We start from the raw sequence: 25,562 nt of genomic DNA on the forward strand, positions 1-25,562 counted from the left end.
CCCGTTCTAGCATCTGTCGTGACTCCCGTTCTAGCGTCTGTCGTGACTAATGTTCGAACTTCTGTCGTGACTCCCGTTCTAGCATCTGTCGTGACTAATGTTCTAGCATCTGTCGTGAATTCCGTTCTAGCGTCTGTCGTGACTCTTGTTCTAGCAGCTGGCCTGACTCATGTTCTAGCATCTGTCGTGACTCCCATTCTAGCATCTGTTGTGACTAATGTTCTAGCATCTGTCGTGACTCCCGTTCTAGCATCTGTCGTGACTAATGTTCTAGCATCTGTCGTGAATTCCGTTCTAGCGTCTGTCGTGACTCTTGTTCTAGCATCTGTTGTGACTCTTGTTCTAGCATCTGTCGTGACTCCCATTCTAGCATCTGTCGTGAATTCCGTTCTAGCGTCTGTCGTGACTCTTGTTCTAGCATCTGTTGTGACTCTTGTTCTAGCATCTGTCATGCCTCCCGTTCTAGCATCTGTCGTGCCTCCCATTCTAGCATCTGTCGTGACTCCCGTTCTAGCGTCTGTCGTGACTAATGTTCGAACTTCTGTCGTGACTCCCGTTCTAGCATCTGTCGTGACTAATGTTCTAGCATCTGTCGTGAATTCCGTTCTAGCGTCTGTCGTGACTCTTGTTCTAGCAGCTGGCCTGACTCATGTTCTAGCATCTGTCGTGACTCTCATTCTAGCATCTGTTGTGACTAATGTTCTAGCATCTGTCGTGAATTCCGTTCTAGCGTCTGTCGTGACTCTTGTTCTAGCAGCTGGCCTGACTCATGTTCTAGCATCTGTCGTGAATCCCGTTCTAGAAGCTGTTGTGACTCCCGTTCTCGCGTCTGTCGTGACTCCCATTCTAGCATCTGTTGTGACTAATGTTCTAGCATCTGTCGTGAATCCCGTTCTAGAAGCTGTTGTGACTCTCGTTCTCGCGTCTGTCGTGACTCTTGTTCTAGCATCTGTCGTGACTCCCATTCTAGCATCTGTCGTGACTCCCTTTCTAGCATCTGTCGTGACTCTTGTTCTAGCATCTGTCGTGACTCCCATTCTAGCATCTGTCGTGACTCCCTTTCTAGCATCTGTCGTGACTCCCGTTCTAGCGTCTGTCGTGACTAATGTTCAAGCATCTGTCGTGACTCCCGTTCTAGCGTCTGTCGTGACTAATGTTCAAGCATCTGTCGTGACTCCCGTTCTCGCGTCTGTCGTGACTCCCGTTCTGGAGTCTGTCGTGACTCTTGTTCTAGCAGCTGGCCTGACTCCTCAAGTTCTAGCAGCTGTCATGACTCATGCTGCAGCTGCCAGCATCTGTCATAAGTTGCTCAAGAACAGATGGGGAGGGAGGGGGTGAGCGGCGCTTCCAGGAGGTTTTCATTAGAATGATTTCTGTTCTTGCCAGGAGCTGAGGTTTCCAAACACTAACCAGAGCTGCAGCCTTCTTCTGCTGTTGATCTCAAAAATATGTTTCTTCGGAGCTGCCTGAGGGCTGCAGGGAGGCATCTGGGGAGGAAAGCTTAAAAACACGGCCTGGGGCCTAGCAGGACTGAGAACAAGGAGCAGGGGGCACAGGGACTCACCATGTGTGAGGGGGGGGGGGCAGGGAGCAGGCAGGGGTACCATGTGAACATGTCATGTGTGAGGAGGAGAAGCAGGGTGTACACAGAACATGTCATGCGTGAGGGAGGAGAGGCAGGGTGTACACAGAACATGCCATGTGTGAGGGAGGAGAGGCAGGGTGTACACAGAACATGTCATGTGTGAGGGAGGTGAAGCAGAGTGTACACAGAACATGTCATGCGTGAGGGAGGAGAGGCAGGGTGTACACAGAGCATGTCATGTGTGAGGGAGGAGAGGCAGGGTGTACACAGAACATGGAATGCGTGAGGGAGGAGAGGCAGTGTGTACACAGAACATGTCATGTGTGAGGGAGGAGAGGCAGGGTGTACGCAGAACATGTCATGTGTGAGGGAGGAGGGGCAGGGTGTACAAAGAACATGGAATGCGTGAGGGAGGAGAGGCAGTGTGTACACAGAACATGTCATGTGTGAGGGAGGAGAGGCAGGGTGTACGCAGAACATGTCATGTGTGAGGGAGGAGGGGCAGGGTGTACAAAGAACATGGAATGCGTGAGGGAGGAGAGGCAGTGTGTACACAGAACATGGAATGCGTGAGGGAGGAGAGGCAGTGTGTACACAGAACATGTCATGTGTGAGGGAGGAGAGGCAGGGTGTACACAGAACATGGAATGCGTGAGGGAGGAGAGGCAGTGTGTACACAGAACATGTCATGTGTGAGGGAGGAGAGGCAGGGTGTACGCAGAACATGGCATGCGTGAGGGAGGAAAGGCAGGGTGTACACAGAACATGTAATGTGTGAGGGAGGAGAGGCAGTGTGTACACAGAACATGTCATGTGTGAGGGAGGAGAGGCAGGGTGTACACAGAACATGGAATGCGTGAGGGAGGAGAGGCAGTGTGTACACAGAACATGGCATGCGTGAGGGAGGAGAGGCAGTGTGTACACAGAACATGGCATGCGTGAGGGAGGAAAGGCAGGGTGTACACAGAACATGGAATGTGTGAGGGAGGAGAGGCAGTGTGTACACAGAACATGGCATGCGTGAGGGAGGAGAGGCAGTGTGTACACAGAACATGGCATGCGTGAGGGAGGAGAGGCAGTGTGTACACAGAACATGGCATGCGTGAGGGAGGAAAGGCAGGGTGTACACAGAACATGGAATGTGTGAGGGAGGAGAGGCAGGGTGTACACCATGGGGGGGCAATGCTAGTGCAAGAGATGCAATCAACAAGCTCAACGAAGAGCCATGAAGGTCCACATGGGATAAGAGCAGGCAAAGGGGGAATCCAAGTGGTGAAACAGGGGGGGGAGGGGGGGGGAGGGGTGGTTGTTGGGATGGAAATGTCCCTTTGCACAGCAAAGTGGGGCAGGCACCCCTGACCCAAATTCTCCTTGCAAAATGTCTCTGTAGGTTGAGTTTTCATCTCCGCACACAGAACAATCACGCACATGTGCCGAAGGTCCCTGAAAGTGGTATGAGATCCCGTGTGTACCCCACTGTACCCCTCTTTTCCACGAATGACTCCTGCCAGCTTGCTGGGCTTGGAAGAAGCGTTAATGGTGGCTGTAATGTTTTATGGTGGTAGAAGATGACGTGTTCACCCTCTGCCTTCAGTGAGAGTTGCCTCTTGGCCTCTCCTGTGTTACACGTTCGTCCACTTCCTTTCAGCGGGTCCTCCCTCCATCAGTGTGGGATACAGGGGTGCAGGTGTGTCCGCTCTCTATGGATTAGACAGAGTGGGCGTGGAGTCAGCAGGACGCCATATTGGAACCCAATGTTGACTGATAACATGAAGACTAATGATGAGTGAGCCGGGCTCACAGGGGTGCAGATGGTAGAAACCCAGAGTGTATTCCCGGGACCTCTTGAAGAGTTCCAGAGACATATGAATAAGAGGCAGGTAAGTGTGGGAGAAAAAATATACATCATGTGTATTTAGATATGGTAATCAATTCTAAATATCTCCTGTACTATCCCAAACCTCATGAGCTATCTATTTCTATCCCTGAACCGGTTGCTCTGAGCTGCAGCTCATTGCTTCCTCCTCCTTCAGAAATCTATTCCAGCCGGACCCAGGGCCCCCACTGCCCTCTTTGACCCCTCCAACAGCTGTCAACACAAACCACACCCTGAGGCCTCCTGTCTCTTACGTTAAGTTTTGCTTGACCTGTTTTCAGTTCTCTTGTTTGCTTCTACTGCAATATATATATTATGCAATGTGTTTTGTGCTTACGTGGCAATTCTTTTCTCTATATGAATACCCATGTTAGGACTGTGCCCCCTCTGGGGTGGGACGGTGTCCCCTCTGGGGTGGGACGGTGTCCCCTCTGGGGTGGGACGGTGCCCCCTCTGGGGTGGGACTGTGTCCCCTCTGGGGTGGGACGGTGTCCCCTCTGGGGTGGGACGGTGTCCCCTCTGGGGTGGGACGGTGTCCTCTCTGGGGTGGGACTGTGTCCCCTCTGGGGTGGGAGGGTGTCCCCTCTGGGGTGGGACGGTGTCCCCTCTGGGGTGGGACGGTGTCCCCTCTGGGGTGGGACGGTGTCGCCTCTGGGGTGGGACTGTGCCCCCTCTGGGGTGGGACGGTGTCCCCTCTGGGGTGGGACGGTGTCCCCTCTGGGGTGGGACTGTGCCCCCTCTGGGGTGGGACTGTGTCCCCTCTGGGGTGGGACGGTGTCCCCTCTGGGGTGGGACGGTGTCCCCTCTGGGGTGGGACTGTGTCCCCTCTGGGGTGGGACGGTGTCCCCTCTGGGGTGGGACTGTGCCCCCTCTGGGGTGGGACGGTGCCCCCTCTGGGGTGGGACGGGGGCCCCTCTGGGGTAGGACGGTGTCCCCTCTGGGGTGGGTCTGTGTCCCCTCTGGGGTGGGACGGTGTCCCCTCTGGGGTGGGACGGTGTCCCCTCTGGGGTGGGACGGTGTCCCCTCTGGGGTGGGACTGTGTCCCCTCTGGGGTGGGACGGTGTCCCCTCTGGGGTGGGACGGTGTCCCCTCTGGGGTGGGACGGTGTCCCCTCTGGGGTGGGTCTGTGCCCCTGTGAGGTTTTGCCGGTGGCAGCGCTTTCTAACATAGATCAAGGCCTCGCAAGAATGACTCCGGGCAGAAGAAGCTTGTTCTAAGACGTAACACTGGGACGTGCGCCTTCCTTTTGCCGTGGCCAATATACCCTGGTACCTACACATTCATTTCACCTGCTCTGGATCCCTGCCTGATGTCTGTGTTTTCTTTGCATCCTTCTGAGGAGGGTTGGAAGAGTTATTCTTTAACAAATGGTGTCAGAAGTGGGATGTCTAAAATGTCACACTGTTACGTGAACTGAAAATCTTGCCTCCGTAGCCCTTCAATGCTTAGATTATAATTGGAAGTGAAATAGGGGGTGAGGTGTACCTACAAATATAGCTGTGAATTAAATAGGGGACTGCAGATAAACCTACTAGTCTCCTCTGTATCAATTTTTAAAACGGATCATGCCTGATGCCTTCAAGGCTATCGTAACCCACGCAGGAGAGTCTGAGCCGGAGGAAAATGTATTTGACCCCAGGGGCATGGGACACATCCCCCTGGACGGTAGAGTTGGATGTATTTGGTTGTTAGCTTGTGCCGGAACACAGGGAAATGATTTTGAAATGTGCACAAATATTGTGAGAGGCAGGCTTGGTACATGATGCTCACTTATGTAAGTGGGAACCCTGCATCAATCCAGATAACCCTTGTGGTGATTTTAGTTGTCTTAGACATCCATAGAAAGCTCTCTAAGTGGTAGCTGTGGAGAGCAGCCCTCAGGCTTAGTCCAGAAGGAGTGTTAAGCAGTTTGTTTTAATAGAACCTAATCTTATAGGTATAGATTAAGTGAAAAAGAACCACAGAGTGTATTTATAAAAAGATGTATTTATTATAAGACACTCACTAACACATCCAGATATCTCCTAGCCGGAGATCTACATAAAACTATACTTTTCAAAAGAAACAGGTAAGTAGCATGAAATACACAGTGGTCACCAGGGGGAGACCAAACCATATACTAAAATAGTGGTATGCGAACCACAACTCTAGTCAAGACTATACCTGGAGGACGTAGAAGTGCCGGGGACCCAAGGAACCACCCAGGATAAGTATCTAGGAGCCCCACAGACGTAACGTGCAGTGTGGGAACACAACTGCGTTCTTAGTACAAATCAACAGGCAAGTCACGGTTGCAATTTTAAAGAAGAAGGACCCTTCCCAGTGGACCCTGAAGAAACCCTGTGGAAGTCAGAAGGTTGGAGAGACCCTCACCCGTGGATACCCTAGGAACTGGGATACCTACACTAGGGAAGCCGGGTGCATAGGTGCGAAGTGACGTCGGAAACCACCATAGACCACAATGGAGGACTTCAGGAAGATGCTGCTGCTGGGGAAGTTGAAAGTGTCCGGTGATATCCAACGGTGGGTACAAGGTGAAGAGCACCTGTAAGCAGAGGGGACAGAGTCTAAGCCACTCCGGAGTGACCAGGAGGCACAGAAGACGAATGCCCACCGTTGTCGGTGCTGCAGGACAGATGACGGTGACCTTGGAGCTGTAGCTGTGAGGACTAGGCGATGCTGTGGAAGAGCAGGAGACATTTACGAGCTGTTCCACATCGGATGTCGAGAGTTATGGGGTCAGTGTCTGCACCAACACGCCTTGGCAACTGCAAACAATGTGGAAAGCGAAGAAGGTGCAGTGTCGGGACCAGCAAGGTCCAGGTGACTCACCACAGGCAGGGGAGTCAGGGCAGGCCTGAGCAATCAGGGGACTCCACAAAAAACAAAGGAGAACCTCAAATGGACCCACAAGCCGGAGGCACTGGAGTCGCAAAAGGACCTCGAGCATCTCACCAAAGATGCAGGCCCACGGTGCAAGTGATGCAGTGAGGTTGGGGCTACTTGAAGCCCGACGATCTTGGAGGAAGGAAGACAACCAGCCTTTGCAACAGCAAGTCGACGCGGTGCACAGGGGTTCGGTTCTTGCAGCTCTGACGAGGGATACTGGCCTCAAACTAGGTGAGAGGACAGGGCAGGCCTCAAGGGATGTGCAGAACCACCACCTGTGTTGATGAACCTTTCGGAGTCCGTGGGAGCCCAGGATCAGCAGACCGGTCAGGTTAGTTGCAGAGTCTGCAGATGCAGGTAAGTAGCTCCTTCACTTCAAGGGAGAATCCTTCAGTTTTCTTATGATTCTCACAGGCCTTGGAAGGTTCCTTTAAGGAGCACAGGCACAAACGATGCAGCAGAGGAGCAAGGTGACGAGATCAGGAGCAGCAGGAGTCTTCCCGGTTGCAGCCTTGATGCCTGGAGCGAAGTCCAGGTGCCCAGACGGTTAAAGTAGAAGTGGTGCTTTGAAATTAATCTTGTCCCAGGACGAATCTAGGGACCCACCCAAAGGTGAGCCCTTAAGTACCCTAAGGAAAGGGTTGGGACGATTCAGGGTTCCCTCCCAGGGGAGGGTCGGACAGTGGGGAGGATACTCCCAAATCCTTTGTCCAGTTTCGCACCAGAGTGGGAGCCAACGGGTCCCTGAGCTGGTTTGAACTGGACGATGCAAGGAGGGCACCAGATGTGCCCTTCAAGTAGACTGAGTGGCGCTGGCAAGTGCTTCCACCCGGCCCCAATACACTAAACCCTGTCTGGGGGGTGGTCACACCTCCCTGTGACAGGATACCTATTGTCCTGCCTTCCCCTGCTCGAGCTTGGCTCAGCAGCAGGAGGGCAGAATCGTGCTCTGGTCGGCAGCATCCATGTTGGGCTGTCTGGGGGTAGAAGACTGGCACTGGGAGCACTGAGGGCCTCCCGGAGGAGCTTTACAGTGCATGGAATCCTATCCCCCACACTGTTTACAGTTTGGGGGGTATGATTCCAACATGCTTGATACCAAACTTCATAGGGTTCACAGCAGCCTGTTTTGAGATGGTCATCACATAATGACACTGTTCCCCTCTACATGATATATGGCTGTCGCACTTACAAGGGAGAATGGCCTCCGAAGGCTGTAGGGGTGTCCTGCTCTTGCAGGAGCACCCTCACACTTAGAACCAAGGCACCCTGCATTCAGGATTGAAAGGCCTGCTCTAGGGGTGACTAATAGCTTTTAAGTGCAGTGACCTTAGATATAGGGAAATCTATCAGCCATATTCATGAACCTGAATTGCGCTCGCAAATGGCCAGATTCTGAGAATCTGGCCGTTTGCGAGTGCGATTTTTGCATTTGGGATTCATCATCCCAAATGCAAAAATCGCTATTTGCGAACTCGCATATTTGCGAGGAATTGGATTTAAGGAATCTCTAATAGAGATTCCTTAAATGCAATTCATCACCCTATTAGAAATTGCGAATTCGCAATATTTGGTCGCAATTTACCACGAAATCTGACTTCGTGGTAAATTGCGATAAACGAGTAAAAAGCACTTTTGTGCATTTTTTACTTTTGCATGTTGCACACACACATGTGCTCTGGACATGTGTGTGCGCAACACCTGTTCAAATGTACATTTGAGGGGTGCTACAGGGTGTCCTTTGGACACCCCTGGCACCCTTCAAATCGCAATCTTATTTGCGATTAGCAAATTGCTAATCGCAAATAAGGAATACTCCCCATTCATTCCTATGTGCCTTTTGGCCCATAGGAATGAATGGCGAGTTTTTCCTTATTTGTGATTAGCAATTTGCTAATCGCAAATAAGGAATCAGTAGGAATCGCAATAGTTTTTGCTAATCTTACATGAATCCCGTTTTGCGAGTCCTTAATAGCGAATCGCTATAATTCGCTATTAGGGCCTCGCAAAACGGGAGATTGATGAATATGGCTGTATATCTTTTGTAAGTGGTGCTAGCAACAGCTTACACAGGCTGCAATGGCAGGCCTGTTGTTACAGTTTGAGTGGTCCCTCATGGGTGGCATTATGCATGCTTCAGCCCCTGGGGGACCCCTGGTGTACCAATGCCCTGGGTACCTTAGTACCATATACTAGGGACTGATAAGGTTACACCAGTGTCCAATCTGGGATGTCCCTATACCAATTTAGGGGAGAAAGCACAGAGACTGGTTCCTGGTTAGCAGGAACCCAGTCAGACTAGTCAGAAACAACAAAGCACTGGGCAAAAAGTGGGGGTAACCATAAAAGCAGATCTTTCCTACAAACATCATCTGACATTGATCAATGAATGTATTTAAATTATGTGTGTTGATTAAGAGTTATGTGCTGCTATGTTACCTTGCAATGTTTCTTTGAATTACATGTAAAATAGGGCATTACTGCATTAGAGAAGCAAATTGTTTTATGTGGTGTCTCCCAGTGGTCCACGACTGATTTGTCTTTCTCGCTCTCTCTATCGACTGCAGAACAACTTTCTCTTGCAGGTTATAATTGCTGTGTTTATCTTTCAGGGTGTAAAATTATGAGTGAAGGGCACAATGGCCAATGACAAGTCTAAAAGAAACACGAAGTTGGTAAGCCCTCGTATGTGGAAAATAACTCAAAAGTTGTTTAGGCAGCTGACAGGAGAGAAAGGTCTCAAAATACCGCCAGGTAGCCCTGCACCTCAGGTTGTAGAAGACACAAATTGTTTAAAATATGCAAATAGCTGGTATTGCATGACTGAGGAAGAAATGTTGTTGTTAACTGAGGAAGAAACAAAAAGACAGAGATTGGATGTGAATAGTGAATTCATTTCCTGGATCATAGTTAGAGATAACAGTCAGAGCAGTCACTCGCTAGTGGGACAAAGAATCCATTCCGCAGGGCCTGTTCTACCTGCACCTACTTTCTCAGCCCCTCCTCAAACAGCTTCAATGTATCCATCACTTTCAAGCCCCTACATACAATGTGAAAGAAATAACACATATGAGCAGGCACTGGCTCCAAAACCAGGCTTATCACCTGTCCCTTATTTCCATATATCCCTGGAAGGTGATTTAACTGAGGCCCAGAGCAGGCAGTTTCAGAACCCTGGTCCTGAATGGGCACCTATCATTAGGAGGGGACATGCCACGTGCTTCTGAAACACTGGCCCCAACTTCGACTTTTGGTCGGAGGGAGGATTAATGGCTGAGTGCAAAAGAGAAAACAACGAGGAGGAACACGAGCAGTTAACCCACCTAAGGAGGGAGGCAGATGAGTTCCAGGAGGAGGTGAACACGGAAAGGGGGGAAATACCCCACTCCATGAATAAACCCTGGCACGAGATAGATAACAGGGAACGGCTGATACATAGACGGTCACGGGCACTTAAGGGAAAGGGTGATAAGTCATTTACTGATGACATACTATTAAACACTAAAATACCGGCTCCAAAAATAGTGTTGGGGGGACAGCCGTGCTAAAGCCATGGACCCCCTTGGAGGCAACTCAGATGACTAAGGATGTGCCTGACCCAGTCACCGCCAGTGAGAAATATTATGAATGGCCTCATAAAATATGCATTGCCTATACCCACCCTCCCTCAAGATGGGGAAATGTCACTAAAAATAAGATAAGGACGCAGATGGTCTTTGGTTAAAGGTATGTTCCAACTTCCACAGGAAAAAAATTGGACAGTACTAACTAATAATATGGGTGTCACAGAAAATAGATTGATAAATTGGTTCGAGTCTGTCCGGGACACAATTAGTGGCCTAGCAGTGAAACATGGTGATTCTTCTCAAGTCACTGCCACGTTGCAGAAGCCAGGTGAGTCAGTGGCTGATTGCATCAGTAGGTACAATGAAGCATGAGATAACAATGCAGGGGCACCACGCACAACAGAGGCATATTTGGTATTAGCTACTCGGACACTGTTGCGGGTTCGATGAAAACTCGTAGACCTGAGGTTTTGGTAAGGCGGGTTTTATTCCTTTTATCAAACGCCTTCGCCTAGTTACACTGCGATAATAGGGTAGAGGTGGATCGTTGTCCCGACGTGCTGGCGAACTCCTCTCTTTCCACTGGTCCCCTCCGGGTTTTCCTCCTTCCCGTGGACTTCTGGGAGTTGTAGTCGCCGTTTCGTCCGTCTTGGGAAGCACCCTCCGCTCGCATGTAAAGGAAAGAAAAAAGGCTCTGAGTAAACTTGCTCTGTTTCCCTCAGTCTAACAGGGAAGGGGAGTGAGGAGCCACGCGTGCAATAAACAACCAAAGATTCTACGTCGTGCCGGGTGTGCTCTCACAGGGATGGGGTACTGTGAAGGGATAACAGCGTCGAGTGTTCTAGGGAGGTCTAAAACCTCTTCTCCCCGCCCAGCCCACGATACGGTCCCGTACCTGGTTGAGCCACACTTCCCTTGAAGTGCGGCTGGGCGAAGCGCCTTGTCGTTGGCCTCCTGGCTCCCCAGTCGTTGGCCTCGTCTCATCCTCTGCTTCTTCTTCCGCCTCTCGTCGTTCCTCGTCCGGTCCTCCCTTCCGCTCGCCTCAGTCTCCTCTCGACACCTCCTCCTCTCCTCCGGGTGATAGACACACCTCTGTTGTGGCAGAGCCGTCTTTTGCTTCCGGAGCCCCGGCTGACCAGGGGGCGTGTTCGGACTGGAACTCCGCCCAGTTAAAGTAGCAGTCCCCCTCTTCGTCTCGGACGTCAATGGTATTGCCAGACGACCCTCCTTTCCAAGTCACAGGTCGCTGCAGTGGAGACAAAGCGGGGAACATGCATCGAGGGGTTGTTGGAGGATCCCGCTCCGCCCGCTGGTCACAGACACGTATGAATGGATTGCTAGCTTCTGTGGCCCATAGTTGTAAACTGTGCAACCCTGATTGGTCCACTAAAGGATATCAAGAGCTGTGCATGCTTCTGATAATTATGGAAAGGGATTGTATTTTCAAGGTGAAGAATGACAAAAGGATGATGTTGCAGCAAGTACAAAGAGAGGAGGGGCCAGAAGGAATGTACTATCAGGGGCGCAGCATAGACAGGATGAAGGACGAGGATGCCAGAGAAGAGACAAGCGTAGGGATCAGTGTTATGTTTGTTGGCGGTACGGACACTGGGGCAAAAATTGTAAAAGTTATAGAGGCAAAGAGACAGGCATGACAGGAATGAGAGAAATGACAGGTATGATAAAAACAATAGAGACAACAGGAGTGACAGGGTTGACAGAGGGGAGGTCCACCCATTAGCACCACCCAGGCCCAGAGAAGTCAAGCAGACCCAGCACTCCCTGAGGAACCGATTTCCAGGAACGACATGGATCAGCATTGGGCCACGCGGAGTGAGAGATGGGACAAAACGCAGAAACCGAGCCCAGTACTTTATGATGAAGGTATCTGACACACCTACGGAGAATGTCATGTTTCCAATTAAGGAAGGAGGTACAGAGATCAAACTCCTAATAGACAGAGGCGCAACCCTATCAGAAGTAAGCAACAGGGGGTTCCAGTAGTAGTGAAACAGTCACTACTGTAGCTGTAAATGGGCTACTGATGCATGGAGAGTTATCAAAACCCAACCAGCTTCTGTTGACAACTTCACACTGACCCATCAAGTTTCTTCTGTCACCAGATGCACCAATCAATTTACTAAGGAGAGGCTTTCTCTGTAATTACATGCAACATTATCTTTTTCACAAAATGTGATTTACTAACAAGTACCTGAGGACAGGTTAGAATTGGTTAATAGAGCATTTACTGCTTGCAAATTATGTAAGGATTCTGTGGTATGTGCACCCCCTGTCTCTTCTCGTCTCTCTCCAACACACTACCAACGGACTCCGTTACAGGGAGATTTCTTTAATGACATGTTTCAAAAGCTATTCAATACAGGCCTTACATTGAGAGGGATATGGTAACTCATTTGATGCAGTTGACATTAGTACCTGAACAGGTAAACTGTACTGCAGCCCTTTTTCACAGGATCGGGCCTGAATGGTACGCCTACATGGCAGACAAACATTTGTACTGGACAATTGAGTTGCTCGAGCACACATTATATGTAGGAATAAAAGGGTGTGCAGTGAGCATTGGGCTAGGACCACAGGAAGAGAGGTTATTTCCAGTGCAAGCTTCAGTACCACATGTATCCACATCTGTAGCACCAGGTTACTACCCTAAGGATTTGGGCCCCATGGTCAAATGCCTTCAGTACTTACCACGAACAAAGGATTTTACATTTCCTTTGGGATTTGTGTCTGTGTTGGGAGATGGAGAAGGGTTGTGTTGGGTGGTGTGCATGCTCAGAAATGACAGGATTGCAGTTTTTGACAAGCTTGAAGAGAATATGACTTTACAGCCGACTAAAAACGAGGTTCTAGAGCAAATGAACTCAGAAGTTTGGGCAAAACTCAAAAATGAGGCAGGGTTGTTGAAAACATGCCCTCCCCATTAAGTGATACTTAAGGAAAATCCAGAATTACCTTATGTACGTCAGTATAAACTGTCACCTCAGGCAGAAGAGGGGATAAAATCTGTGACTGAGTCTCTCTTACAACAGGGTATCATTAAAACGAGCTTTAGCCCCTGTAAAAGTCATATCATTCCATTGCCCAAGGGCAATACTGGGCAGTACAGGTTGATACAAGGTTTACGGCAAATACACAACATTGTGGCTCCCTTCGCACCTGTTGTGCCTGGCACCAATACTATATTATCTTCTGTACCTGTAGAGGCAAAGTACTTTTCGGTCATAGAGCTCTCCTCTGCATTTTTCAGCGTTAGCATCCCTCCAGAGTGTGAGTACCTCTTTGCCTTCACAATAAAAGATACTCAGCATACTTTCACAAGACTCACCCACGGCTTCACTCAGAGTCCCACGGTCTACGCACAGGCAGTGAAGAGAGAACTGGGCAGACTACACCTGGAAGGTGGTAGCGTCGTCTTGCAGTTCGCTGATGATCTATTTGTGGCATCTCCATCACTTAAGGCGTATGAAACAGACACTGTAGCTCTGCTGAGCCGCCTCCAGGGGAGAGGACACAAAGCCTCATTGTCAAAATGTCAGCGCTGCCAAAAAGAGGTGACTTACCTGAGTTATGTGGCATCCAAAGGTACATGCCGCATATCACCTGACAGGATAAAAATGGTTCAGGGCATGCAGCCTCCGTGCACCAAGAAAGGAATGAGGTCCCCCAGTGGATCCTTGAGTACAGATCCTATGATACCATCCTGCGACAATGGACACTACAAGATGCATTGTATGGACGAATGAACTGGCAGACGGTTTTAGGAAACCGAAAGAGACATTGTGTACTGCGCCAGCCCTGGGGCTGCCGTACTGCAAACCAGCCTTCTATCTCTATGTGTCAGAGCAAAATGGCATTGAAAATGGTGTGCTGACACAGCAGCGTGGCTCTGGAAAAAGACCTGTGGCATCCTACTCTGTGACTTTGCCTTCAGCAGTGACTGGGCATCCGGTTGCTTGAGAGCAGTGGCGGCAGCAGCTGCGATGGTTGAGAGGACGGCTCCCATTGTGTTGGACTACCCTCGTATTGTTTATGTGCCACATTCAAAACAGTTGTTGTTGTCATCTGCAGCAGCACAACATTTCTTTCCTCTTACCTGCTTACCCCCAGCGTTAGTAACAACATCAAGAAAATTGTTGAACACAGAAACAACAAGCACTGGCGTTGCCAATAGGTTTCGCATTTGGAAAGTTGGAGCTATTGGTTTTGTAAATGACATTTTATATTTATATATTGTTATTGACAATGCCAATAACGATATATAAATATAAAATGTCATTTACAAAACCAATAGCTCCAACTTTCCAAATGCGAAACCTATTGGCAACGCCAGTGCTTGTTTTACGGAACTGCCTTAAGCATCCTCTTCTGTAAATTCTTTGTTACCTTTCATAGCTCTGTAAAATTAGTTTAACTTGAAAGTTGACTAATCGTTATGAACGGCCTGTTGTGAATGGTAGTGAGCCAGCAAGGACATTTGAACACGTTAGTCCTGTGTACTATGAATTCTCTGCATTTGTATTTTGTTTGGCCAGCACTGGAGTTGGTGGGAGGAGTGGAAAAGGAAACCCTGTGTTTACAGTGAAACAATGTTGTGAAGGAGACATCATGATGTATCAGGAGTCTGAACACTGCAGTAAAGACGGCTCCAGTGAAATCCGTCGTCGTCACTCAAGACTACATCACACAGACGGCTGGAGCTCGATTCAAGTGTTCTTAAATATTATGAAACCTTATTTTATCGGTACACAGACAAAATATCGAGTTTTATTTTCGATATACAATTATATCGAAGTTTAAATATCGAAGGGACATAATATAGAAGGTAAGTAATATCGACACTTTTAATATCGATATTAGTAATATCGAAGTTTTAAATATCGATGTCAGTAATATCGAAGTAAATAATTTCGATGTTACTAATATCGATTTTTAAATAAATTTAGTGTATATTATATAGTATTTATTATGTTTTATCATGTATTTTTAATGTAATTTAATTAAAAGTTGTGTTTTAGTACTGTAGCGGGTTGTGGGTTCATAGGGGAATAGGGTGGGAAGTAATTTAATTATGTTAAATTAATTATTAATTAGTAGGAATTATTACTTAATTAATTGAGAATAATTTTTAATTAATTTTAATTAATTAATTGATTAATTGATAAATATGTTCTGTAGCGGGTTATGGGTTTATAGGGGAATAGGGTGGGAAGTAATTTAATTATGTTAAATTAATTATTAATTAGTAGGAATTATTAATTAATTAATTGAGAATAATATTTAATTAATTTTAATTAATTGATTAATTGATAAATATATTCTGTAGCGGGTTATGGGTTTATAGGGGAATAGGGTGGGAAGTAATTTAATTATGTTAAATTAATTATTAATTAGTATGAAATATTAATTAATTAATTGAGAATAATTTTTGATTAATTTTAATTGATTGATTAATTGATAAGTATGTTCTGTAGCGGGTTATGGGTTTATAGGGGAATAGGGTGGGAAGTAATTTAATTATGTTAAATTAATTATTAATTAGTAGGAATTATTAATTAATTAATTGAGAATAATTTTTAAATAATTTTAATTAATTGATTAATTGATAAATATGTTCTGTTGCGGGTTATGGTTTTATAGGGGAATAGTGTGGGAAGTAATTTAATTATGTTAAAATAATTAATAATTAGTAGGATTTATTAATTAATTAATTGAGATTTTTAAATTTAATTTTATTAATTGAATAATTGATAAATATGTTCTGTAGCGGGTTATGGGTGTACTGTTGCATTCTCTGGAGTTGGAATAGTAATTGTTACCCCTACGCTATCCAACACTTTCCCTACTGTTGCACTCTCTGGAGTGGGAATAGTAATTGTTACCCCTATGCTATTCAACACTTTCCCTACTGTTGCACTCTCTGGAGTGGGAATAGTAATTGTTACCCCTACGCTATCCAACACTTTCCCTACTGGTGCACTCTCTGGAGTGGGAATAGTAATTGTTACCCCTACGCTATCCAACACTTTCCCTACTGTTGCACTCTCTGGAGTGGGAATAGTAATTTTTAACCCTACGCTATCCAACACTTTCCCTACCGTTGCATTTTCTGGAGTGGGAATAGTAATTGTTACCCCTACGCTATCCAACACTTTCCCTACTGTTGCACTCTCTGGAGTGGGAATAGTAATTTTTACCCCTTCGCTATCCAACACTTTCCCTACTGTTGAACTCTCTGGAGTTGGAATAGTAATTTTTAACCCTACGCTATCCAACACTTTCCCTACCGTTGCATTCTCTGGAGTGGGAATAGTAATTGTTACCCCTACACTATCCAACACTTTCCCTACTGTTGCACTCTCTGGAGTGGGAATAGTACTTTTTACCCCTCCGCTATCCAACACTTTCCCTACTGTTGCACTCTCTGGAGTTGGAATAGTAATTTTTAACCCTTTGCGATCCAACACTTTCCCTACCGTTGCATTCTCTGGAGTGGGAATAGTAATTGTTACCCCTACGCTATCCAACACTTTCCCTACTGTTGCACTCTCTGGAGTGGGAATAGTAATTTTTACCCCTTCGCTATCCAACACTTTCCCTACTGTTGCACTCTCTGGAGTTGGAATAGTAATTTTTAACCCTACGCTATCCAACACTTTCCCTACTGTTGCACTCTCTGGAGTGGGAATAGTATTTGTTACCCCGACGCTATCCAACACTTTCCCTACTGTTGCACTCTCTGGAGTGGGAATAGTAATTTTTACCCCTACGCTATCCAACACTTTCCCTACTGTTGCACTCTCTGGAGTTGGAATAGTAATTGTTACCCCTACGCTATCCAACACTTTCCCTACTGTTGCACTCTCTGGAGTGGGAATAGTAATTTTTACTCCTACGCTATCCAACACTTTCCCTATTGTTGCACTCTCTGGAGTTGGAATAGTAATTGTTACTCCTACGCTATCCAACACTTTCCCTACTGTTGCACTCTCTGTAGTGGGAATAGTAATTTTTACCCCTACGCTATCCAACACTTTCCCTACTGTTGCACTCTCTGGAGTTGGAATTGTAATTGTTACCCCTACGCTATCCAACACTTTCCCTACTGTTGCACTCTCTGGAGTGGGAATAGTAATTGTTACCCCTACGCTATCCAACACTTTCCCTACTGTTGCACTCTCTGGAGGGGGAATAGTAATTGTTACCCCTACGCTATCCAACACTTTCCCTACTGTTGCACTCTCTGGAGTGGGAATAGTAATTGTTACCCCTACGCTATCCAACACATTCCCTACTGTTGCATTCTCTGGAGTGGGGATAGTAATTGTTACCCCTACGCTATCCAACACTTTCCCTACTGTCACACTCTCTGGAGTGGGAATAGTAATTTTTACTCATACGCTATCTAAAATGTATTTTGGTTTTGTATTACTTTTATGTTGTTATTAATTGTTATTTATATGATTATTTAATGTATATAAATGTATTCGTAATTTATTATATTATTATTTCTTTATAAGTTATGAAAATAATTAATTTAGAGTTATTATTAATGAAAAAAATATTATGCATTATATATTTATTAATATTAATTTGTATTAAATTATGTATTAATTTTAACTATTATAGTACTTTTTTAAATATGTTTATTACAGTTATAAGTATATTTTTGTTAATATTACATATTTATTTTATATTAAAAAAACGATATTTTTGTCATTCTATATATTTTTTTCGATATATTTGTACTTACCTTGTTAGGGATAGGATTCCGATATTTTTGGCATCGATATTTTGGTTCCGATATTTTTGTATATATCGATAATAGTGACTTCGATATTTTGTCAGACATTCATTTTTTCAGTAAATGGTTTGACTGATGAAATTCATCTCCCGGTGTAAGAAGAAAACCGTATTGTGTATTTTTAAGACATGGCGAGGCAGTGCTGCTGTCTGGTGGTGTGAGACATGGCGAGGCAGTGCTGCTGTCTGGTGGTGTGAGACATGGCGAGGCAGTGCTGCTGGCTGGTGGTGTGAGACATGGCGAGGCAGTGCTGCTGGCTGGTGCACTGGGAGACATGGCCAGTCAGGGTTCGCTCTGGCATCTGATGCAGTGGGGCTCTGGTGAAGTAGTGCTGCTGTCTGCTGAGGTAGCAGACACAGAAAAGGCGCTACTCCATTTCTGATATCTAGTACTCTGAGACATGGCGAGGCAGTGCTGCTGGCTGGTGAGATGGCAGACGCCGAAAAGGCGCTTCTCATTTCTGACTTCTAGGACTCTGAGACGTACTGGCAGAGCACTTAGTGACACGAGGGCACTGATGTGCTGGTGGACAGTGCTGCTGTCAGGCTTGTTGACAGGCGTGCCAAGGCACTATACAGTGTTGGTATCTGATGTACTGGGAGACATAGCCGAGCATTACCGTCTCTTGTGGGGTGGGAGACGTGGGCTGTGCTGTGAAACGTGCTGCTGTGGGTACATGCTGGTATTCTGTGCTGGTCTCTGCTGTTAGGCAGCACGTGCTATTGAAATGTGCTGAGGAAGCGATCCCCGGCTGTGCAGAACGCTCTGTGATGCATAGTTAGATCGTGCTACTGCTGCTCTACTGATGAAGGTAGTGCTGCTTGTGGACGGAGCGAAGCCGGGGCTGCGTGGCGCCTGCGGGCTTGCTTGGCAGAAGACGACCTTTGTTACCTCGTGTATCCCGGTGTGCTAAGTAATGGGAAGCCGGGTGGGGGCGGGAGAGCCTGGTGGGGGGGCGAGAATGCGAGCGAGGGGAGGAGAATGGAGGGGGAGGCAAGACAGAGGCAAGGAGTGTGGCAAATGGCCGGAGGGAAGCCGGATGGGGGCGGGAGAGCCTGGTGGGGGGCGGGAATGCGAGCAAGGGGAGCAGGCGGATTAGGGAGATGCGCGTGCTTGTGTGATCACGTGACTCACATGCACTGTGAGAAAACCGCAGTGGTTTCACGAGTCGATTGAGCCCTTGAATTTTCGCCTATTACATTCGCAAGCGAATGATAATAGGGAGATGCGCGTGCTTGTGTGGTCACGTGACCCGCTTTTGTGGTCACGTGACTCACATGCACTGTGAGAAAACCGCAGTGGTTTCACGAGTCGATTGAGCCCTTGAACTTTCGCCTATTACATTCGCAAGCGAATGATAATAGGCGAAACCTAAAAATGACAATATGACCTGTAAATGCAGATTAGACAGGAGGCAAAGAGACTGCCTGTTAGAAAGGTACAGAATTGAAGGACGGAGTGAACTGGGTGGAGGGAAAATGTGAAACAACAGCCGAGACTGAGTTAAAAGCTGATGGAGTCTCATGTCACGCGGAGAACCCCCTTTTCTCCACCTCCAAACTCACCTCTTTCTCGAACGCAGCTCTCAGAGCCTCCTCGGCGAAGATGTGAAAACGGAGCTTCTTGTGACTGAAGAGCACGGCCGACTTCAGCATGGTGAGTGTCTCTTCTAGGCGCTCTCCACAGGCCACCACAGCCAGGTGCATGCAGCCGTCCGATGCGCCTTGAGGCGCCGGCCTGCGCTCTGGGCGCCTTCTGTAGCGAAGAAGGGAGGTGGGCAGAGGTGAAAATATGAACTTGTGACCTTCAGAGCACATTGCCAACATCATCACAAGTGTTCAAATCGAGCCACAGACCAAGGAAGGCATGTGTGCGTAACCACTGTACACAAAGCAAGCAGGAGTGCAAATGTGCAGAGCCTGAATGTGCAAAGACAGCAGCACTGCGACATTTAAAAGTGAACAGCGCTGTAAATGAGTGAAAAAGTGCAAAGCAGCAGCAGTGCAAATGTGCAGAGCCTGAATGTGCAAAGATAGCAGCACGACAATGAAAAGTGAACAGCGCTGAAAATGAGTGAAAAAGTGCAAAGCAGCAGGAGTGCAAGTGTGCAGAGCCTGGATGTGCAAAGACAGCAGCAGTGCGACAATGAAAAGTGAACAGCACTGAAAATGAGTGAAAAAGTGCAAAGCGAGCAGCAGTGCAAATGTGCAGAGCCGGAATGTGCAAAGAAAGCAGCACTGCGACAATGAAAAGTGAACAGCGCTGTAAATGAGTGAAAAAGTGCAAAGCAGCAGGAGTGCAAATGTGCAGAGCCTGGATGTGCAAAGAAAGCAGCACTGCGACAATAAAAAGTGAACAGCGCTGTAAATGAGTGAAAAAGTGCAAAGCAGCAGCAGTGCAAATGTGCAGAGCCTGAATGTGCAAAGATAGCAGCACGACAATGAAAAGTGAACAGCGCTGAAAATGAGTGAAAAAGTGCAAAGCAGCAGGAGTGCAAGTGTGCAGAGCCTGGATGTGCAAAGACAGCAGCAGTGCGACAATGAAAAGTGAACAGCACTGAAAATGAGTGAAAAAGTGCAAAGCGAGCAGCAGTGCAAATGTGCAGAGCCGGAATGTGCAAAGAAAGCAGCACTGCGACAATGAAAAGTGAACAGCGCTGTAAATGAGTGAAAAAGTGCAAAGCAGCAGGAGTGCAAATGTGCAGAGCCTGGATGTGTAAAGATAGCAGCGCGACAATGAAAAGTGAACAGCACTGAAAATGACTGAAAAAGTGCAAAGCAGCAGGAGTGCAAATGTGCAGAGCCTGAATGTGTAAAGATAGCAGCGCGACAATGAAAAGTGAACAGCACTGAAAATGAGTGAAAACGTGCAAAGCAAGCATGGGTGCAAATGAGAGAAATGGACAGCAGCCCACGTGTTCAAAGAGTGTTAATATCTGTGTAAATGAGTGAAAATCGGCAAAGGGGGCAGGGATGCACACATGCAAGGAGCAAACATGGCAAGTGTGCAAAGTGGAGAGCAGAGCAAAAGTGCAAAGAGACCAGAGTGTAAACCTGCAAAATGAACAACAGTGGAAAGAGGGGGAGTGTGCAAAGTGAGTATCGCTGCAAACGTACACAGCGGGTAGCTGCCCAAATGTGCAAATAGAGTATCAGAATAAAACTGCAAACTGAATATCAGAATTCAAGTGCAAACTGAATATCAGTGGAATTTACTGTAAATGAATAGAGCCATCAGCAGAGCAAATGAACGAAGTGGGCAGTAGACAAAATGTGCAAAGAGAGCAATATTGTACAATAGAAGTGAACAACATTCTAAATGAGGGTACATTTATTAAATAAGCATGAGTGTAAAAGAGAAAAATTGTCTTGAGCCTAAATGTGCAAAGAAAGCAACAGTGTAAAATTTCACAGATAACAGCAATGTAAGTTAAGTGCAGCCAAGCGAGCAGAAGTGCAAAAGCGTAAAGTGCAAAACCGTGTAAATGTGTAAAGTGGATAGGAATGTAAACAGGCAAAATGTACGGCACTGCGCATGTCATGAGAGCAAAATATACAAATGTAGAAAGCAAGGGATCATTAGAACCAAAGAGAAGCGTGAATAGTGTTAAAAAATGCACAACAAATAGTAAAAGTTGTGAAACCGAACAGCAGTGCAAATATGGAAAACGAAAGACATGGGGCACATTTTCAAGAGGAGAGTGACTCTCATGTGCACAATGTACAGCAGTTGAAATGTACACAGCTGAGTTCAAACGTGAAAGTGAAGTGCAGCGTAAATGTTTAAAATACACGTTTATAACAGATCACTTCAAACAGCAATGCAATGATGCTTAAAGAGCACCCGTGCAAGTGTGCATGACAAAACACACTGACAGGTGAAATGTGTAAAGTGAAACAGCAGTGCCCCTCTGGCTGACACCCACCCCTGCCAACCTTTCCCCATTCATGACCTCTTTAACTGCTAATTCACAGTGTAAAGGACTTGCTAACAACATCCCCTAAACATAATAACCCTGGAAAGAAACTGGAAGAACACCCGCAAGCAGAATGATAACAAGCATTTGCAATGCAATAGGTCTCGCATTTTGACAATTTGAGCAATAGTCATTGTAATTGACAATGTCTTTTATTTATGTGTTTCGAAAACCTGCAAGCGGTGCCTAAACACGCACTTTGAGCTTATAGTCCTTGCTTACGTACAGCAAAGCTGGCAGTAAAAGAGGTGCAGTTACTGCCAGCCTTGCTTCTCATAAGCAACAACCATAAGTACAAAGTACAAATACAATTAGTCGCTTTGAAATGTGACAAAATAATAATTATAGTAATTCCAGATTAGGTTGCACTCTGTGAGGAGCTGATGAAGGGGAATCTATAGAAGGTCTAATTATAGATGTGTAGGTGCAGTACCGCACGCTGCACCTAGAGGTCCCCAGTGAGCATGATAAACTTTGAAGATATGGTAAATCCACCCTACCCATAATGCATTCCATAGAAGACAGTACAACAGTACATTCAATATATAAAATAAGAAGCTTTGAAATGTGGCAAAAGAATTCTTATAATAATTCTGGATTAGGATGTACTCTATGTGGAGCTGATCAAGGGAAATGTATAGAAGGTCTCATATAAATCAGATGTGGTAGTTGCAGTACCGCAAGCTGCTCCTAGAGGTCACTAGTGAGCAAGACACCAGCACTGCATGTCTCGGTGCAGTACCGCTAGCTGCTCCTAGAGGTCCCTAGTGAGCAAGGCACCTGCACTGCATGTCTAGGTGCAGTACCACAAGCTGCGCCTAGAGGTCCCTATTGAGCATCATAAACTTTGAGCATATGGTAAATCTACCCTACCCATAATGCATTGCATGCAAGACTGTACCACAAGTACATTCAAATAGCTATGTCCATGTATACCATTAGTAGCTTTTAAATGTAACAAAATAATTATTATATTAATTCCAGATAAGGATGTACTCTATGTGGAGCTGATGATGGGGAAATTTATAGAAGGTCTAATATAAATGTGAGATGTGCTAGCGAGTAAAGTAATCACTTGAGGTGGTATTAAGGAGGGACAACAAAGCCTAATAACCAATAAAAAGCCACCATTTACAAAGGACAGGGACAGGAGCCAATTAAAAAGATGGGTGGGAAGTAAGTAGAGCTTTATCTACATATCCCGAATACAGCACAATCATTCCAGAATGTATAACGTCACTGTTAAAAAACTTAAACCGTAAGTGCTCTCAGTGCATCCCAGAAGAGACCTGCCTCTCAAAGGAAGGGGAGGTGCTGGAAGAGCATCTGAGGGGAGGGGCTCGAAGGGGACATCTGAGGAGAGGGGCTCGAAGGACATCTGAGGAGAGGGGGACAGAAGGACATCTGAGGAGAGAGGGGCTCGAAGGGGAAATCTGAGGAAAGGGGGCTTGAAAGACATCTGAGGAGAGGGGTTTGAGGAACACCTGAGGAGATGGGCTCGAAGGACATCTGAGGAGAGGGGCTCGAAGGACATCTGAGGAGAGGGGGCTGGAAGGACATCTGAGGAGAGGGACTCGAAGGACAACAGAGGAGAGGGGCTCGAAGGGCATCTGAAAAGAGGGGCTCGAAGGACAACTGAGGACAGGGGGACAGAAGGACATCTGAGGAGAGGGCTAAAAGGACAACCGAGGAGAGGGGCTCGAAGGACATCTGAGAAGAGGGGCTTGAAGGACAACTGAGGAGAGGGGCTGGAAGGACATCTGAGGAGAGGGGGCTTGAAGGACATCTGAGAAGAGGGGCTCGAAGGACAACTGAGGAGAGGGGGACAGAAGGACATCTGAGAAGAGGGGCTGGAAGGACATCTGAGGAGAGGGGGACAGAAGGACATCTGAGGAGAGGGGCTCGAAGGACAACTGAGGAGAGGGGCTCGAAGGACATCTGAGGAGAGGGGCTCGAAGGACGTCTGGGAAGAGGGGCTGGAAGGACAACTGAGGAGAGGGGCTGGAAGGACAACTGAGGAGAGGGGCTGGAAGGACAACTGAGGAGAGGGGCTCGAAGGACAACTGAGGAGAGGGGCTCGAAGGACATCTGTGAAGAGGGGCTCGAAGGACAACTGAGGAGAGGGGCTTGAAGGACATCTGTGGAGAGGGGCTCGAAGGACAACTGAGGAGAGGGGCTCGAAGGACATCCGAGGAGAGGGGGACAGAAGGACATCTGAGGAGAGGGGCTCGAAGGACAACTGAGGAGAGGGGCTCGAAGGACATTTGAGGAGAGGGGCTCGAAGGACGTCTGAGAAGAGGGGCTGGAAGGACAACTGAGGAGAGGGGCTGGAAGGACAACTGAGGAGAGGGGCTCGAAGGACAACTGAGGAGAGGGGCTCGAAGGACATCTGTGAAGAGGGGCTCGAAGGACAACTGAGGAGAGGGGCTTGAAGGACATCTGTGGAGAGGGGCTCGAAGGACAACTGAGGAGAGGGGCTCGAAGGACATCCGAGGAGAGGGGGACAGAAGGACATCTGAGGAGAGGGGCTCGAAGGACAACTGAGGAGAGGGGCTCGAAGGACATTTGAGGAGAGGGGCTCGAAGGACGTCTGAGAAGAGGGGCTCGAAGGACAACTGAGGAGAAGGGCTCGAAGGACAACTGAGGAGAGGGGCTCGAAGGACATCTGAGGAGAGGGGCTCGAAGGACAACTGAGGAGAAGGGCTCGAAGGACATCTGAGGAGAGGGGGACAGAAGGACATCTGAGGAGAGGGGCTCGAAGGACAACTGAGGAGAGGGGCTCGAAGGACGTCTGAGGAGAGGGGCTCGAAGGACGTCTGAGAAGAGGGACTCGAAGGACAACTGAGGAGAGGGGCTCGAAGGACAACTGAGAAGAGGGGCTCGAAGGACAACTGAGGAGAGGGGCTCGAAGGACATCCGAGGAGAGGGGGACAGAAGGACATCTGAGGAGAGGGGCTCGAAGGACAACTGAGGAGAGGGGCTCGAAGGACATCTGAGGAGAGGGGGACAGAAGGACATCTGAGGAGAGGGGCTGGAAGGACAACTGAGGAGAGGGGCTGGAAGGACATCTGAGGAGAGGGGCTCGAAGGACGTCTGAGAAGAGGGGCTGGAAGGACAACTGAGGAGAGGGGCTCGAAGGACAACTGAGGAGAGTGGGACAGAAGGACAACTGAGAAGAGGGGCTCGAAGGACAACTGAGGAGGGGGGACAGAAGGACATCTGAGAAGAGGGGCTCGATGGACGTCTGAGAAGAGGGGCTGGAAGGACAACTGAGGAGAGGGGCTCGAAGGACAACTGAGAAGAGGGGCTGGAAGGACAACTGAGGAGAGGGGCTCGAAGGACAACTGAGGAGAGTGGGACAGAAGGACAACTGAGAAGAGGGGCTCGAAGGACGTCTGAGAAGAGGGGCTGGAAGGACAACTGAGGAGAGGGGCTCGAAGGACAACTGAGGAGAGTGGGACAGAAGGACAACTGAGAAGAGGGGCTCAAAGGACAACTGAGGAGGGGGGACAGAAGGACAACTGAGAAGAGGGGCTCGAAGGACATCCGAGGAGAGGGGGACAGAAGGACATCTGAGGAGAGGGGCTCGAAGGACAACTGAGGAGAGGGGCTCGAAGGACATCTGAGAAGAGGGGCTGGAAGGACAACTGAGGAGAGGGGCTCGAAGGACAACTGAGGAGAGGGGCTCGAAGGACATCTGAGGAGAGGGGCTCGAAGGACAACTTATTATTATTATTATTATTATTATTATTATTATTTATTTTTATAAAGCGCATAGTCACCCGGAGGTATCCCAGCGCTAGAGAACCCTAAAACAGTAAATCTGAGGACCGGGGGCTGAGCTCAAA

General features: G+C 47.7%; 1 protein-coding gene across 1 annotated transcript in view; it reads right to left on the reverse strand.

Annotated features, from left to right (window-relative positions):
* Nucleotides 1–25,562, reverse strand: part of GXYLT2 (glucoside xylosyltransferase 2) — a 105,322-nt gene that overhangs the window by 39,591 nt on the left and 40,169 nt on the right. Inside the window, exon 2 of the mRNA XM_086939403.1 lies at nucleotides 19,304–19,493. Within this exon, the coding sequence (XP_086795529.1) occupies nucleotides 19,304–19,493 (190 nt within the window). The remainder of the gene's footprint in view (nucleotides 1–19,303; nucleotides 19,494–25,562) is intronic.

Source organism: Lissotriton vulgaris, chromosome 9, assembly GCF_964263255.1.
Source record: "Lissotriton vulgaris chromosome 9, aLisVul1.2, whole genome shotgun sequence".
Classification (NCBI taxonomy): Eukaryota; Metazoa; Chordata; class Amphibia; order Caudata; family Salamandridae; genus Lissotriton; species Lissotriton vulgaris.